The 18,936-nt window shown below is 40.0% G+C and overlaps 1 protein-coding gene across 1 annotated transcript in view; it reads left to right on the forward strand.

The window, feature by feature from the left end:
* Positions 1 to 18,936, forward strand: part of tspan15 (tetraspanin 15) — a 115,717-nt gene that overhangs the window by 15,993 nt on the left and 80,788 nt on the right. Inside the window, exon 3 of the mRNA XM_041268612.1 lies at positions 7,701 to 7,775. Within this exon, the coding sequence (XP_041124546.1) occupies positions 7,701 to 7,775 (75 nt within the window). The remainder of the gene's footprint in view (positions 1 to 7,700; positions 7,776 to 18,936) is intronic.

Genomic DNA, 18,936 nt, shown 5'->3' on the forward strand with positions numbered 1-18,936 from the left:
GTTAATGCTTCCCAATACTATTAAGCTTATCACAGAAACCAGGGCCAGTGGGTACAATTGGAAATTAACTGGAAATAGACATTACACAGAGAGTGGTGAGGGGATGGAAAGTATTCTTAAAGTTTTGCTGTAATTCGTGTGATCATGTACGAGTCAATACCATTAAATATCATAATTCCAGTCATAAACACGTAGATAATAAGAAAGCAAATAAGACCGCAACAATGGCAAAGCGCTGCATTCTTCCATGCTGAAAAATTAAGACCTAAGCTACTGCGCTCAAAGTAAGTTAAATTTAATTGCATATTTCATTATTGTTCAGCTTATTTCTTTCCGCGCTACCTGCCTTTAATGAAGCTATAATTAGCAATTTTAAACAGTGGCTGTTTAACTGAATTATATTTTATGACGATGACAAAATGAGCTCAAAACTATTTTTCTAGCTATCCAATCCTTAAAGGAAGATGCAACTCTTTTTAAATCTTGCAAATAACATTGTAGAATTAGGAAAGAAGCAATTGAGAGGATTAATTATGTGTTTACATTAAAATGGGCAACAAGAGTCAGATTGAAAAAAAATGTGGTATAATATTTATTAAATTTACTTATTTTAACTACCAACAGGAAGTTGGTATTCCCAAGAATGGAAATTAGTGGCCCTAAAGATGGTTACAAGTGAAGGCAGTGCAGACGCCAGTGTTTTATACAGTAGTAAAGCAATTTTATGCAGGCCACTAGTTAAGCATGCAGTCTATATCTATGATAACAACCGACAGGGCTGCATAGGATCAGAGGATGATTCAAAATCAGAGGTAGAGCCGCAATAAATGTTTTCTTTAAATTAAAAGTAAATTGTAAAATTGTTGAGATACTTGTGTTGGAATATTGTTTTAAAATCGTATAATGCAACAAAATATATTAAAAGGGTTAATGTGTGGCTGAAGGTTTCTCACTGATAATTTACACTTTCTCAATCAAAAGGGCAAGTTTCTCAGTATCTAAAAAGCTTAGAGGGAACACTGTTCTACACACTATTCTTTGAATTTTGGTCAAGGTTACATCTAAGAGGTAATAGGCTGATTTAATTAAAGGTAATCTCTCAAATACTATCATTTTGCACAAAACCAGCACTACAATTATAGAAAGTCTATGACAATTTAAGTCTGTTTTGTTGACTGAGAATGTGATGTGCTTTGGTACAGGTTAAGAGCCTGTTAAGAGTGGAATCTATGGCTTAGCTGGAATTAGGTGTAGCTTTTGTGTTTTAGAAAATGGGAGACCAGTGATGTTAAAATGAAACCAATGTGTATTTCAACATAATGTAGCCATTTTTGGTTATTTTTTTGAACATGAAAAGATGAATGTGAAATCAAAGTACAGGAACATAATCAGGATATGACAAAGTATAGTAGCAAGTATATAGCTATTCTATTAGGGTTACACAATGCTGAATATCCCCTATTTTCTCCAAATAAAACAAATCTTTTCTAGTTTTTCCGACAATGTAATATACACTGTGCAAGCACCCCCCCCCCCCCCCCCCCTTTCACAAAGGGAATCCCATGACTGATTAATGACTGATTCACCCAAAACAAAACAGCTATATCGAAATTTATTAAACTCTTTGGAATTAGTTTGTGTTAATATCATGGTTTTCATGATTTATCCTCCCACAGGTGATGGAATTTCTGTATGTCTTGTACATAAGAACATTAAAGAATTACAGTCTGCTTGTCTCGTAGCTGATTGATCTCAGAGTTGGATTTTAAAGCAACATTAGGTAACCTGTTCCATACCCTCACCACTGATTTCAAAAAGTATCTCCTTCCCTCTGTCCTAAGTCAATCTTCACTTAATTTCCAACTGTGTCCTCTGGTCCTGGTTTCTGTGCTGCACTTAAACTATTGATTCGGATTAACTATGTCAACTCCTTTTACGATTTTAAAGACTTCAGTCAATCCAGGCTAAATAGTTTCAGTTCTTCAGCCTATCTTCATAGTCCTTTAGACCCTGGGTTTTGTCTATCAAGCTAACCAATTTTGATGAAACATGGTTAAGACATTTATTAATACAAGTTAGAGTATCAGAATCTCTGGAAATTTAGACTTTTTTTTTTTTTTTTATTCTCAATTCTTGGAAGGTAGTTATTAGGAAAAGTGGTAAAATTGGTTGTGTAGTATAGGCAGCTGTCCAGATAAGCTGTATACGTGCCATTTTTTACACATTAAAATCTGAAATAAAAATATACATAGCAATTTTGCTGCACAGTTTGTCTGTTTCCACTCACGCCTCCCCTAAAACTTCCACTAACAACTACATCTCCCAGAATATAATGTCTTCAGTTACTAGGAAACTGTACACCAGAAAAACCAACCTAACCAACATTATCCAATATCTGCCTAGCCCTGGTGTTTTTGCAGCCAATCACAGTAAGAATAGGAAAAATTAAAAGCTAACCGGTTGAAGCGTAAACACCCCGCTGCAGCTACAAATCCAACTGGAACCGTCGTCAGAGGCAAACTCTAAGAAAAGGTGGCTATATTATTAAACAAACCTGTTTTTATAACTTATTAATGCGTTTCATTATTTTATGTGTGTGTGGCTGTATATTAAAGTTCCCTTTCAATCTCAAAATGTCAACCATCACGAGTTGGGAAATGACCTGAGCACCTATTTGAAAAGCTGCCTGATAGGCCCGGTGTGACCACGTGTCTGTTTCTGGGACAAGACGCCATGTTACACAGCAACCTTCGCATTTGATTCCTCTCCAATCTGAGTAATCTTCACTTTCTCTGTTTTCGTGAGAATCTCTTTCTCTTCGGAGACTGTTTGTTTTTAGTATAGAAGTACCTCGCTATTCCTTCTCGGAAGTCGGCTTGCCCCTTCCTTTGGATGCAACGGTAGTTTCTCTTATAGTCTAAATCACACAGCCGTGTGGTTTAGGCGGCTGGAAAGTGGCGGCTGCTGTTTCCAGCCTTGTCCGTTTTGGATTTTATCCTCCACAGGTTGTTTTATCTTGGTTTCTGGTCTGCGTTCGCGTGTTGTGCTTTGTTTTTGGGTTTTTCAAAAAAAAAATTAAATTAAAATACTGTTCCTAACTTCAAACTGGCTACAGTTGTTTTAGTGTGCCGCACCTCATAGCTGTGGGTCGGCAGCTTTATAGCACATTAACCCGGTGCATAGCACTTCGAGCATAGCGCTTTGGGCCTTTTTCAGTAGTACATAGCACTGCCGTGCATTGTACTGCTGTGCATAGCAACCTCGATGCCTTCGGCAGCATTAACCCGGTGCATAGCCCCCGTACACAACACTCCCATGCATAGCATTCCCGTGCATCCCGGTGCACTTCCTCAGTGTCCCTGTGCTTGGTACACCTCGACACTTGGCACTCCCATGCATAGTACCAGTGTCTTGCCCTGTCTTGTGGCCACAATTTGTGTGTCCAATGCCTGGGCACCGATCATGCCCGGCAAGCGCTGGCAGATTCCACCTTTTGTGCTGTGTGCGCCAGTTTAAGAGGTCCAGAGCTAAGAGGGCAGGCCGTGCTGAAGGTCCTTCCTCTTCCTCCTCCTCTGGCTGTCCAAGGCCTTTGCAGACACACTCGCATGAGCAGTCTGCGAGCCTCAGTGCTCTGTCTGTGTCTCACTCTCTGGAGCACAAGACCAAGAAAGCGAAGAAACACAGGCACTCGCCCAGTGCAGGTGTCAGCCTTACGGGCGCAAATGGGGCTCCAGCATTTCATGCTCGTTGATTCTGCATTGGCTGCCTTAGTGCAGACACTGACTATTTCAATGCTGTTCTGTGACTTCTCCTGCCCAAATAAATAGTGTAGGGTCACTGAGATGCACTTAGGGCTACAGCATGGGGGCACTGACAGCAAGACTAGCAAACACAGCTGGTCTGCTGACTGCACCAATCACAGCTGCTGTAGGACTTGTCTGCCCAGCCTTCCTCATATTATTAATGAGCTGAGGCTGGTGAATGACCACCTGCTCCGCATAGAACCCTTGTGGTTGTGCATCGCCAGCTTTGCCTCTCCCAGGCCAGGGTCCCAAATGCGGACAAAGCGAACCTGCTCAACGCTCCCATCTCCCCCGGCTACACCTTCGGGCCAGCCGTGGAAGAGATGCTGCAGCGGTCTCACCTTGCGAGGGAGTCGTCAAAGCAGCTTGCAGAGCTGCTGCAGTGTCCCACACAACCAGCACTATGGGCAAAAGCGATGGAGATCCAGAGCTGCTGAAACACAGACCATTTTGAGCACTATGCCGGTGGCTGCTCCACCTGGGCCAAGCAAGCAGTACCCCCACCACTGACCCTCTGCAGCGGCGGGCAGTGCCCGGCAGAGACCCCAGCAGCGCCCTCAACAGAGGCAGTACCATCTGATCACAGCTCAGGAAAAGCAGCAACAACCCTGACGGGCTCTGACCTCAGGCCCTGCATCCGTTCAGCCACCACCACCTTCTGGCATGGAGGCAATGGACCACCAGTTTTGAGCTGGACCTCCTCCCTTCCAGGAGCTTGTGAACACTTTGTCTGACCGCGCACAGGCCTCTGTCTTCACGCAAGAATTGGACACTTTATACAGAACCTCCATGTAAACAGGAGGGTTTTTACTCAAGGTATTTTCTGGTACCAAAGCAGGACAATGGACTCAGGCCTGAATATACTCCTGAAGGAGAGGAAGTTCAAGGTGCTAACTACCTGTCACATTCTCCAATCAGTCTGGCCGGGTGACTGGTTTGCGACCGTGGACCTCCGGGATGCGTACTTCCACGTCACCGATACGTCTTGGCCACAAAGTACTTCTGCTTCGCCTTTGGGGGCAGTATGTACGTGTTCTGCCATTACAAGTATGTGGGTGCAATTCTGGCACCCCTGCGGCTCTAGTGATGGAGCATCTTACCCGGCTGGGGCTCACGCTCAATCTGGAGAACAGCTCCCTGCAGCTCGGTCTCCTTAATAAGCACCCCTTGCAGGCATATCGCAATGTCCAAGTAGTTGACCTTGCCCGATACAGACACTGCTGCCTGATTGTGTCTCTGTCATGCTGGCGTGCCCTGAGCTGGTGGGGGAAAAATCCTCGCCACCTCAGCAAAGGAGTAACTATAGGTGTGAAATACCAGAGAGAAGTGCTGACCATTGATGCCTCCAACCAAGGCTGGGGGGCAGTTTGGAACGGCCGGGGGACCCATGGAGTTTGGATTGGCATGTGTCAGTCCGTCCACACCAATGCACTAGAACTGAGGGCAGCGCACCTGGCCCTGCACCATTTTCAGTCAGTGCTGCATGCAGGCATGTACTAGTGCGCAAGGTAAATACCACTGTCGTTGCATATGTCAATTGCCAGGGGGGGGGCAACGGTCCCCAGGGTTGCACCACGCGACGTTCCAGTTGCTCATCTGGGCTCAACTGCTTTTTCTGTCCATCAGGACAGTCCACATGCTGGGAATTTTGAACCAGGCAGAAGACCTGCTGTTGAGGGGGGGCACCTCGGCACGCCGTGTGGCGCCTGCATCCCCAGGTGGTTGCCATGATTTGGCACAGGTTTGGCAGTGCAGCAGTTGACCTGTTTGCCTCCGAGGAGTCCACACATTTCCCGCTGTGGTTCTCAGTTCAGAGAGGTGTGGGTCCTCTAGGAATCTATGTCCTAGCCCACAGCTGGCCTCGGGGCCTCATTTGTGAGGTCGTTGGCTCCCCTTCATTGCCATACAGAATCAAATGGCAAAGGTTGCTGTGTGACGTAGCGTATTGTTCCAGAATGAAACAGGCACGTCGTCACACTGGGCCTGTCGGGCAGTTTTTTAAATATGTGCTTGGGTCATGTGACATGAGGGGCAATTTCCAACTCATAATGGTTGACATTTCTTTTTCGGTGAACCAGGGTTATTGTAAGTAACCTAACGTTTTAACATGTTCACTGAGTTTAAGAATTTTATTGTTAAAATAGAAGTAACACAATTAATTTGCAGTCTGTGTGATATCTTGAAAGAAATGCACTGAGCCGATCAAGAACCTTCTAGAACACGCGCGTGGTTGTACAGTAGTTCAAAGTACATTGCAGTTCAAATGGAAGGCTCTTTTTTTTTTTTAATGTCTACCCCATTACCATTCAAGATTGTACAGTATATGTCAAGCATACTCATGACTTCAAGGTAATGTTGCATTTTACCTCCTGAAAATACATTTTACTCTCTGTGCTAAAATTAGAGGATGCATTACTCCCAGATCCAAAACCTTATCTGGAGCGCTGAGTATAGGTTTTATTTTCTTCTTGTGAGTTACCTAATATGTTTCTGAAGTAGGTCACTAACATTAAACTTTCCACTGTTTTTGCTGTTCGTTTTATATGCTTGCTGTTCAAGCTCCTAGCAGTGACAGTTAGTCATTTATAGCTTGCTTTGAGTCCGATTTATATGATTTCTCTGAGCCTCCTTTGGCACAAAATCCTTACCTCCACTGTATTTAACCCCCTAATTCCTGTTTGTCAGGGGTTAATTATTTTGTGTTCTATGATGAATAATCTTTCAGCCTACTGTATATTTATAGCTCATTCCCTGAAAGCCTGGGAGTCTGGTTGACCCTTCACTGGAGTCCCATTATCTAAACTCTGAGACATCAGCCACTACAGTTTAAGTTATGAACCTTTACACCTGCGTCCTAAAATGTACTGTATCCTTAAAATAGTTTTTTTACTGTACTAGCAGAGTTTAAAATAACATAATTGTGAGATGACAAATGTCAGGAATCGTAATAAACAACTTGGGGTGTAGAACGACGGACACTCCTTCAGGAGTCTCGGGACCAATGCACACTCCCAAATCAGGCCCCCTAGCAGCCGCAAAACCCAAATAAGACGTGAAAGGTCTTATAATTGCAACAATCGTAGTATCGGCCTGTTTCATAGCTGTCATTTTTAGCTTGCAGAACAAAACTAAATACACAATTTTAACAACACAGAAATGCATTGTGCATGGTTTTAGTAAAATATTCTGTTTCTTCACACAATGTAGAATTTTGTTCATCTGTCTCTTCAGCCTTCCGGGCATAGTCTCTGCTCTAGAACAAATACAGCAGCTGACCTTGCTATAAATACACACTGCACTGCTAGTCTAAACAACATTGACACACCATAAACTGCTGGGGTGATGGCAACACTACCACACGCACATGCAATCTTAACAACTGTGACAGGATATACCAAGAGATTTAAAAGAAAAAAGAAAAAAAACAAAAACATGAATTTAGGTGCAACATAGCAACAACTGCATTTCATCTCAAAGCTGAAGGCTAAAAACCATACTAAAGAAAACCAAAGCGGGAGGGGGAGGGGGAGGGGGGGAGTGTGAATGTTAAAATAATTTAATTTATAAAAATGAAGACAGAACATTTGCTATTGGATCAGAAATGACAGTGCAGGTTTCTTCATTTTAAGTGTGACTGGTTTAAACTGTGTCACTGCTATACCCACACTGCACAAGATTCTTAAAGATCTAATAGATTTCCAGTTGGATGGTTCTAGTGTGTCATTACTGTAAAATACAAAGGAATTCATAATTCATGCCAAACCTGTAGGAAAACAGTGAAACAACTACCTTTTTGAGCCTGACGTTTTGATATATCTTTTAAATTAATGAATTTTGCCAAGTTGACATGCTTTATATTTTAAATAATTAATGTCTTTTTTTTTTTTTTTGCTTCAGTTTCTGTATACTCTCACAATTTGCCTGATTCTTGAACTTTTGGGTGGCGTTTTGGCTCTCGTCTTCAAAAACCAGGTAAGTTATCTCTCCTACATGTGGCAGGCATCAATTGTCTTAATGTTTTAATAAATGTGTTCTAGTTTAGAGTATAGTGTTTTCTCTCTATTGTACAGCGTGCATCCTGGCAGCATACAGAGACAGGACATATTCGAGAGCCCTTTGGCGGCACAGGGGTGCTTTTAACTTTTAAACAATCACCAGGATGTCATAACTGCAGCAAGCTGCCTTTCAACTATGTAAGCAATTGCAAGAGAAAAAAATAAATAAATAATTTAACTAAAGGGGCCATAATAGGGCTGAATATTTCTTACCAATGTTCTATATCAAGTACAGTTCATGTAAGACGGGTATTCCAACTCAAATGTTCTGTTGTTTTGTAGCTGCCAAATACTTCCCTTCACTATATATTGCGCTTTTAATGTACAGTTTTGAAAAACTTATGACATCACAAAAAATATCATTTTTAAAATGACACCTGGTACTATACTAGGTATAAGAAAGTGTGCTTCCTTAGCCTGCCAGGGAATCTGTCAAGCATCTCACTGGCTACTAAGAGTGTGGAAATACAGTTTGCACATTTGAGACCTACACTGAACAAAAATATAAATGCAACATGTAAAGTGTTGGTCCCATGTTTCATGAGCTGAAATAAAAGATCCCAGAAATTTTCCATATGCACAAAAGGCTTATTTCTCTCAGATTTTGTGCACAAAGTTGTTTACATCCCTGTTAGTGAACATTTCTCCTTTGCCAAGATAATCCATTCACATGACAGGTGTGGCATATCAAGAAGCTGATTAAACAGCATGATCATTACAGAGGTGCACCTTGTGCTGGGGACAATAAAAGGCCACTCTAAAATGTGCAGTTTTGTCACACAACACAATACCACAGATGTCTCAAGTTTTGAGGGAGCGTGCCATTGGCATGCTGACTGCAGCAATGTCCACCAGAGCTGTTGCCAGAGAATTAAATGTTAATTTCTCTACCATAAGCCGCCTCCAAATTCGTTTTAGAGAATTTGGCAGTATGTCCAACCAGCTTCACAACCGCAGACCACGTGTAACCACGCCAGCCCAGGACCTCCACATTCAGCTGCTTCACCTGCGGGATCGTCTGAAACCAGCCACCCGGACAGCTGATGAAACTGTGGGTTTGCACAATCAAAGAATTTCTGCACAAACTGTCAGAAACCGTCTCGGGGGGGGGGGGGGGGGAAAGCTCATCTGCGTGCTTGTCGTCCTCACCAGGGTCTTGACTTAACTGCAGTTCGGCGTCATAACCGACTTCAGTGGGCAAATGCTCACCTTTGATGGCCACTGGTACGCTGGAGAAGTGTGCTCTTCAAGGATGAATCCCAGTTTCAACTGTACCGGGAAGATGGCAGACAGCGTGTATGGCATCGTGTGGGCAAGCAGTCTGCTGATATCAACGTTGTGAACAGAGTGCCCCATGGTGGCAGTGGGTTTATGGTATGGGCAGGCATAAGCTACAGAAAACTAACACAATTGCATTTTATCTGACAGTTTGAATGCATAGAGATACCGTGACGAGATCCTGAGGCCCATTGTCGTGCCATTCATCTGCCACCATCCCCTCATGTTTCAATGTCACCTCATGCTGAAAGTGTCCCAGTGCTTCCGTGGCCTGCATACTCACCAGACATGTCACCCATTGAGCGTGTTTGGGATGCTCTGGATCGACGTGTACGGCAGCGTGTTCCAGTTCCCGCCAATATCCAGCAACTTCGCACAGCCATTGAAGAGGACTGTGACAGCATTCTACAGGCCACAATCAACAGCCTGATCAACTCTATGCGAAGGAGATGTGTCGTGCTGCATGAGGCAAATGGTGGTCACACCAGATACTGACTGGTTTTCTGATCCACGCCTCTACCTTTTTTTTTTTTTTTTTTTTTTTTTAAAAAAGGTGTCTGTGACCAACAGATGCATATCTGTATTCCCAGTTATGTGAAATCCGTAGATTAGGGTCTAAGGAATTTATTTCAATTGACTGATTTCCTTATATGAACTTTAACTCAGTAAAATCTTTGAAAGTGTTGCATGTTGCGTTTATATTTTTGTTCAATGTATATACAATAGTGTATGGTCAACTGGAACCCCTTGATTGCAGCCCTACTATCAGTGTTATTCCTTAAAACATAGTGACTGTGCTTTCCTTTTTAAGACTCCCTGTTAAAACTAATGTTAAATACTGACTTTTTGCTGTTTTCTTGCATACCCTAAAACAGTTACAAGCTTTCATAATAAAAATTGGGACAGGTTGATTTTTCCCATGCCAGTATCTGAGATGTCTGCAGTTCTGCTCGTTGCTCGGGAATGCCTTGAATATACAGAGTTCTAGCAGTGCTTTACCTCATTGGACACAACTCCAACTCAGGAGGCTGTGAGAGCAGTCGTACAGTGTCCTGCTCGCAACTTCCAGAAAATTAAAAAAAAAAAAAAAAAAATTGCCTTACTCAGCAGTCACATACACTATTTGCCACAAAAATTGCAGAATGCAAGTCAAATGATAAAGTGCTTTAGTCAGCAATGTGTGCAAATATTTGTGGTCACTTGAGGTTCATGTGATTTTACCTCAGTAACATGGCTGCATTTAGCAGCATGTTTATTAAGATGGGCCTTACTTTCCTGGAATGGCTGCATTTGCAGAAAATGCATTGGCAGGTAGGTTGGCCCAAACATCTTGGAGAAGTAACCACGGTTCTTCTGTGGATTTAGGCAGCCTCAATTGCTTCTCTCTCTTCATGTAATCCCAGACAGACTCGATGTTGATCAGGGCTCTGTGGGGGCCATACCATCACTTCCAGGACTCCTTGTTCTTCTTTACGCTGAAGATAGTTCTTAATGACTTGCACTGTATGTTTGGGGTCGTTGTCATGCTGCAGAATAAATTTGGGGCCAATCGGATGCCTCCCTGATGGTATTGCATGATGGATAAGTATCTGCCTGTACTTCTCAGCATTTGAGGAGACCATTGATTCTGACCAAATCCCTAACTCCCTTTGCAGAAATGCAGCCCCAAACTTGCAAGAAACCTCCACCATGCTTCACTGTTGCCTGCAGACACTCATTCATGTACCGCTCTCCAGCCCTTCGGCGAACAAACTGCCTTCTGCTACAGCCAAATATTTCAAATTAACTCATCAGTCCAGAGCACCTGCTACCATTTTTATGCACCCTAGTTTCTGTGTTTTCGTGCATAGTTGAGTCACTTAGCATTGTTTTCACGTCGGAGGTATGGCTTTTTGGCTGCAAGTCTTCCATGAAGGCCACTTCTGACCAGACTTCTCCAGACAGTAGATGGGTGTACCAGGGTCCCACTGTTTTCTGCCAGTTCTGAGCGAATGGCACTGCTGGACATCTTCCGATTGCTAAGTAAGTTAAGTTTCTTTCCTTGGCCGACCACAGAGTCTCTGGTCCTCAACGTTGCCCGTTTCTTTGTTCTTCTTCAAAAGAGCTTGGACAGCACATCTGGAAACCCCTGTCTGCCTTGAAATTTCTGCCTAGGAGAGACCTTGCTGATGCAGTATAACTACCTTGTGTCTTGTTGCTGTGCTCATTCTTGCCATGGTGTATGACTTTTGACAGTAAACTGTCTTCAGCAACCTCACCTTGTTAGCTGAGTTTGGCTGTTTCTCATCCAGTTTTATTCCTCCTACACAGCTGTTTCTGTTTCAGTTAATGATTGTGTTTCAACCTACATATTGAACTGATGATCATTAGCACCTGTTTGGTATAATTGTTTAATCATACACCTGACTATATGCCTACAAAATCCCTGACTTTGTGCAAGTGTACCTAGAAGAATTGATGGTGTTATGAAGGCAAAGGGTGGTCACACCAAATATGAAATTGATGTAGATTTTTCTTCTGTTCACTCACTTAGCATTTAGTTAATTGATAAATATAATCTATTAACATGTCTATTTTTGAAAGCATTCTTACTTTACAGCATTTATTCACACCTGCCTAAAACTTTTGCACAGTACTGTGTGTGTGTGTGTGTGTGTGTGTGTGTGTGTGTGTGTGTATATATATATATATATATATATATAATATATATATATATATGTTATACCCATCCCCTGATCTGTGCCTTTCAATAACTTTTTTCCCCAGAGCCTTGGTGCTCACAGTTGAGTCTTTGCTTTTGAAATGCACTACCCAGCAGAGGGAACCTACAGGAACTGCTGAATTTATCACTACAATGTAACACAGGTGGAGGCCACTTTAACTTGGTGTGTGATTTTGAAGGTGCTTGGTTACACCTGAGCTAATTTAGGATTGCTATTAGAAAGGGGGGTGGACACTTATCCAAGTAAGCTATTTCAGTTTTTATTTAATTAATTTTCTACAAATTTCTAGAATATTTTTTTCACTTGGAAGTTGTGGAGTAGGATGTGTAGATAAATGAAAAAAATAAAATAATGCATTTTAATTCCAGGCTATAAGGCAACAAAAGAGAGAAGGCAACTGAAAAGGTTTTTCTCTAATTGTCTTGGTATGCTTGGCCGGTATGTGTATAAAAAAAAGTTAATCTGCTAACAATGCATCAAGACTAACTATGTGCTTTCTAAAAACCTCCTGCTTGTTTGTTTTTGCCCATCTTTTCAGTTGATTTAAAATAGTTTTTTAGAGAATCACTCCATTTATATAAAATTGCCCCCCCAATATCATTCTGCATTGTTGGTTAAAAGGTACCATGGCATGAAAGACACTATATACATTGCAGTTGATAACATATTACAGTAAATACCTATAGAGATCATACTTTTCACCTGAGCATATAAAGCTACAGCCGTACAGTACTTATTAAAAGCTGTCTGTAAAGCGGTATTGACTGAAGTAGATGCAGGTGTTCAGGACCCATTAAAGCCCAGTGGATATCTTTGAACAAGATTAGCGTGCTGCTGTGCAATATGTTCTGGTGTCCTTTATTACATAATAAATATTTAGTGGCAATAAATAATAGATTAACAGCTGTGCACGTTATCAGAAGCTTCGCTTTCACAAGCGCTGTATTTTCTCTTGCAGACCGTTTTCTCTGCTCTTTTTGATTTCCAACAGCATGGATATGAGTTGGCATAGATTACAGTAAACATGCTGAGACATCCCCTCTTTTTGGTTCTCTGGACTGGCAAATTTTAACCACTCTGGGATTGGATTTCTGATTTGGTCTGCTTGTTTTCTACAGCTATTAAATTAATCTGGTCAGTAGTAAACCAAGTGTTTGAAATACTCCACTGGGAAATGTCTTTTCCTTTGTAAAGACCAATGACATGTTGTCAAAGCCTTTACTCCAGTTAATTTACTAAAAGGTGATGCAAAACTAGACCAAACCACTCCAGTAATAATTGTCTTGAGCACTTAAGTGTGTTTAGTAATTAAGAACATTTCATTTTAGAATGTTCTCCTTTTAAGTAATAGCAAAGCAATTTCGCATGTGATTTATTATTATTTTTTTATTTAGTAGTATTTATTTAGTTTTTTTTTTTTTTTTTTTAATTATTTTCTCTCCAATTTAGTAGTGTCCAATTAGTTTTAGGCTCAGCTCGCCACTACCACCCCCATGGGAGGGGTGAAGACGAACACACACTGTCCTTCAAAGTACTGTTAGCCGCACGCTTTTTTACACACTGCGGACTCCCCATGCAGCCACCCAGAGCTACAGCGTCGGAGGACAACGCAGCTCTGGGCAGCTTACAGGCAAGCCCACAGGTGCCCCTACAGACCACAGGGGTCACTGGTCTGCAGTGAGCAGAGGACACCCTGGCCGACCTAACCCTCCCTCAGCCAATTGTGCGCCTCCCCTGGAGCTCCCGTCCTCAGTTGGCTGATGTGATCAATTACATAAATCAAACCCCGGGAGAAGGGATGTTGCACTTCTTAGATTCAAGGTTTCACAGCATTATATGAACTGTAAACTGCAACTTGGAACAAATGAACCTCATCACATTACACACACCCAAGGGAAAATCTACCCCCGTCCAAACAGCTGTGTCTCGGATTCCAAGCTGTATAGAATATGATTGTGTACAGCGATACAATGAACGGGAAATAGTGTAGCAATTAAATCACTGTTTGAGGGCATTGGTCTGCTTTGATTCTTTCTGGCCAAGACTGGCACACAGGTGTTAATTAGTCAATTTCTTAATCAGACCTGGGGTGGGATGAATTGAATTCCAACAGGTCTTTCATTTTAGGCTGTGACAGCATGGAGCCCAGCAGGAAATCCCTGATGATCATCCACTCTTCAAATATACACTAATAATTTAATGAGCACACCATCTTGCAAGAGCAATGCTGTGGGGGGTGTGTGTTGATCTTTTAACCCCACTCAGATCCTTGTTTACTAAACTTCTTAGTATAGATAATTGTTCTACCGAATTATTTATATTTTATATTTTGTTTTTTTCTTGTGAAAAATTGCGAACATTTCTAGTAATGCAGCAAGTGTATAAAAAGAGGAAAAAATAAACAAGCAAAACAAATACAGACCTGAAGCTGTGCTTGATCTGGTCTCTGTCGGTTTATCTTGCTCATTTCCGGAAAACACAAACTTTTTGCATTTCAGTAGTCTGGGCACATGTTCCTAATCAGTTCAAGTGTGCATACGCTGCTGATGATGATAAGTTGCTCTTTCAGACCGTTGTTAAATGTCAGTAGGTCTTCTGAAGATGCCCTTTTGAGAAGAAATAAAAAGATAACTGATATATCTGTCAAACATGCTATATGCCACAACTCTACGAATAATTTCACAGTTTGAGCTTTGACATCCTCTAGTCCAGATTGCACGAGATAATAGTAGCAGTACTACTATGACTACTACTAATAACACTATGTAACACAATTTTTGTTCCTGGGTAGTAAGTGTTATTTCCTAATTGGTTATACCTCAAAAGTATAGAAAATGGCTATTATTCCCCACAGACTTTGCTTTTGTGACCAGGACAGTGATATTTAAAAATATCACTATTTCCAATGGGAAAACGGGCAAATGTGTGTCTTTTCGTTCACATAAAGTCAGAAAAAAACAACATGAATCCAAATTAACATGTATTTATACTAAAGTAATACAAAGATGACTACAAAAGATTTAGAAGTGAGTAGTTTTTCGAGATTTAAGATTTATACTGTATTTACAGTATCTCAAAAAAAATTGCTTACACACAACTAGTGTTTTTGACTCTGCATTTATTTGCATTTGACTTGTCTGAAAGCAAGCAGCATGGACAGGGTGTTTATATAGTAAATACTACAGATCCTGGTCTCAGTATTTTAACTGCACAATATTGGTCTTCCCAGCTACCAGAATAATTAATTTTGGTATCAGGAACTACCTCTGGTAGGGCTGGTTAAACTCGTTCCACAATTTTCCTCTTGCGTGAAGGCAAACTTTTAAAAAAATAAATAAATAAAATGATTTTTTTATTCAGTATTTTCCGTATACACAAGGGGTGTAAACATGGTTTCTTATCCTCACATAGTGTGTGTTGTTTTTTTTTTTGTTTTTTTTTATTGGTTACAAAAATTCCCAATACTATATAGTTTTAAGTTTGAAATGTGTTTATTCCTAATGTTTGAGCATTTCAGAAATTAAGCACAATCTATCATCTCTAGTATTGCCTGGTTTCAGGGAGGTTGCAGGACAGTACATTACATGACAAGCTTAAACTGTATTGCAGTTGTATGAAAACAAATGCATTGTAATTTTTATTTTTACCTCTTTTCCCTCCATATTTACTGTACCGTATACCACTGGGTATAGAATGGTATGGCTATGAACATATCGTTTTTGTTTGCATGAAACAGTTTGATTTGTTAGGAGGTATGGTTTTGGGTAGTCATCTGTACACCAAATCCTTGAAAACATCGGGGTGAAGAACAAGGCTGATTTTGAAGTTGTACGTTTCAAGCTGTTTCCACAAGTCTTCCACTCTGTGTACTATTGCTCTTAAATTCATAGTTTTGAAATAAATCCTTTTGTTTTTACTATTTAAAAAAAAAAAAAAAAAAAAAAAAAAAATTCAAATGCAAATGTGATATCTGGAACACGCTGGATTAAAGAAATATCTGTTAGCAAGACTTGAACTTTCATGGTCATTTCACACGGAGAGGGAATTTGTCTCCACACCTTCTGGGCTGCCTGTTCAGTCAGTCTTTAAGGGAAACTGCTCGTTGCTAACTGACAGTTTGCAGCCAGTAAGATGCGTAATTCTGAAGGATGTGCAAGCGTAAAAGATTTCCTGGAAGGGAAATCAAGCAAAATGTAAACTTTATTTATTTATTACCTAGTGTGTTAAAGTGCAATTGCCATTATCGTGTTTCTTCCAAAACGGCACATTTGGGGCCGTGGAATTGCATGATAGGTATGATTTCTGAAGGTTTTTTATCGATGTCGGTGACTTTAGGAAAGTATAGGACATACATGGAACCTGAATGACTCTTGTTTTTTTATAATATATATAATATATATATAATATAAAATATTTATATATATAATATCTGATATATATTAATATATATATATATAAATATTTTGTTTTTTTTGGAATATATCACTGTATTGGAAAACACAAATGCATGAAAGCCTCATATAAGGATTTTTTTTTTTTTTTTTTTTTTTTTTTCATTCAAGCTTCGTTCCGTTTTTTTATACATGTTTAAATGGAAAAACATGTGTCCAAAACCTGCTTTTTTTTTTTTTTTTTTTTTTTTTTTTCAGCTATTTAAAAAAAATATTTAATCCATGAAACTGTTAAGATATTTCACTCACTTCTGAATTTCCTCCTAGGACTACATTAAGTACTGATCGCATTTAACATCATGCTTGAGTGATCCTACATTTTTAGTTCTGATCTGGAAGGATTCTCTGTAGTAGAGCAATGTACAGTAGGGTTCTATTACTAGCAAACCATTTGCGCTGCCCAATTGCATCTCACAGCATTGTTTGTCAAAGGGAATTTTCCTCATGGCTTGGATGACATGCTTGTGAGAGTCTAGTCGGAACAAATTAAATCAAACTCGCAATCATTCCTGGTGTGGTTGCTCTTGACCCCCTGCACCAAATTGCCACTCTAATGCAATATACCAATAAAAATGTTAACTGAATGCTGTTTTGGGAAAATAAAATACACAGACGCAAATCGACACTTTTTTTTCTTTTTTTTAAAACTCCTTTTCAAGGAAGTCTTTGATATTGGGATGATTTTTAAAAGGTTCTGCTAATTAACCATAAAGGTTTATTTTTAGTTTTGTGTGTAATACACTCTTCAACAGTGATTTAGACTGGGGAGAAGGAAAAGTGTTAACTAAATGAGCAAATTAAATACATGTAATATAATTGATATTGGACTTGTAAATTATTGCTTTTGACAATACTGTATAATTAAATTCCTCTCTTACTAGGCGATGTCCATGTTAACTGCTTGAGGTCATTGAAATAGTGCATTGTTGTGGAAACTGTTGGTTCATTGGACATGATGGCTTTGAGCATGCTTAGTAATTCTGATGATAGTTTGTAGTGCTCATTTTATATATTTACAGTAGACTGGCTTTTTAGCGAGTTATCCATGGTTACAATTGCTATAAATATTCCCGGTAATTACATCAGTTTTGCTGGATTTCCCAATAAGAGTTCAGCTGTACAACTAATGGTGGTACTGAAGCTAATGAATGTTGGATTATAGTACTGCACATCTTGGCTTCTAGTGTTTTCAAAATGTTAGTCTGCAAATCAGTTAGTGAGGGGAAACCTGACCGCTTCTGCCAAGCAATTCCAAGACCAAGGCAAATAACAATTTTATTGCATATATGCTGTTAACCTATAGGAAAGGAAACACAATTTAAATCATATTAATGTAACTTTAAAATAATGTCTGTCAGACTGTGTAAATGCAATAAAGGGTATATATACAATGTAAAACTGAAATATAGACTTGATGTACTATGAACAAAATAAGAACCATATACAGTAAAACATACAGCTGGGCAGAGGGGATGCTATGGCTGTATTCATAGTGAGTTTTTTAGGGGAGTTGGTTCAATAGTGATAAAATGTGATCAAGAAAATGGGGATTGTTCTGTCTTTTTTGTACAATCGCTGCCATCTTAAAGATACCAAGATGCAACACAGACAGCGTAAACATCTGTTCCGCTAATTATAAAAAAGGAGTTCACTTGCAAATTACAATGTGAACACAGATTAACTTAGTACTCAGTAAAAATACTTAACCAAAAAAAAAAAAAAATCAATTTCATACCCAAATTTAACATTTGCCTTGCTTATGTTGGTTGATGGTCAAAATACATTTTTCTAAGACACTACAGTACGCCCAATCATAAATCAATATTTACAGGAATGCCACAAGGCTGAGCCACACCTGCAACATGGTCATTTCGGAGTGTGAAGTCTTGCATTTAGACCTGAAACTCCCTGTTAATTATGTTTTTGTAATTATGTTATTACTTTTATATTCTTTATTTCTTTCTATGAGACACAGTTTTGCATAGTTTGAGCGCGTAGACCTGCTCAAATTTGATTCACTGTTCTGTTGTCAAAACTGCTTCAGATGACATCTCTGATACAATAAGGCACACAACTCATTAACTTACTTTCCATTAACTCGAATCCTTTTTGCTTGCTGGTTGTGTTCTGCAGCTGCAATTAATTTAACAAGTAGGGATTTAAAATATTTAGCTGCAGATAAGGTAGAATTGATCTGAATGGTTCATAAATGTTCCACTTAACAGCCAGCCAGACATCTCCTTGTTTCTCCAATGTTCAGCAGGTTACATATTCTGCAGAGGAAGCAGTACACAATTCCCCCTGTGGTACATATGAACGGCTTAGCAATGATGAAACATTTTTTTTTTCGATGCTAAACTTCAATATATAAACATCTCAAACAATGGTTGTCTTGCCCTCGTCCCAATTTTCTATTTGTAATGAATCCGAGCACTTGTAGCTGCAATATTGTTTGATGTCAGTAGGACACGAGTAAGTGGTGCCTCTACAATGAAAAATGCAATACATTTCCATTATTTATTACTTTTTGTGGTGAAACAGTTGGAAACTAGGATGAAGGCATTAGCTGGAGTTGACCAGTTCTTTCTGAATATATGATTGTGTGATGTGTTTTTCTAAAGAAATA

Source organism: Polyodon spathula, chromosome 13 (genome assembly GCF_017654505.1).
Source record: "Polyodon spathula isolate WHYD16114869_AA chromosome 13, ASM1765450v1, whole genome shotgun sequence".
Classification (NCBI taxonomy): Eukaryota; Metazoa; Chordata; class Actinopteri; order Acipenseriformes; family Polyodontidae; genus Polyodon; species Polyodon spathula.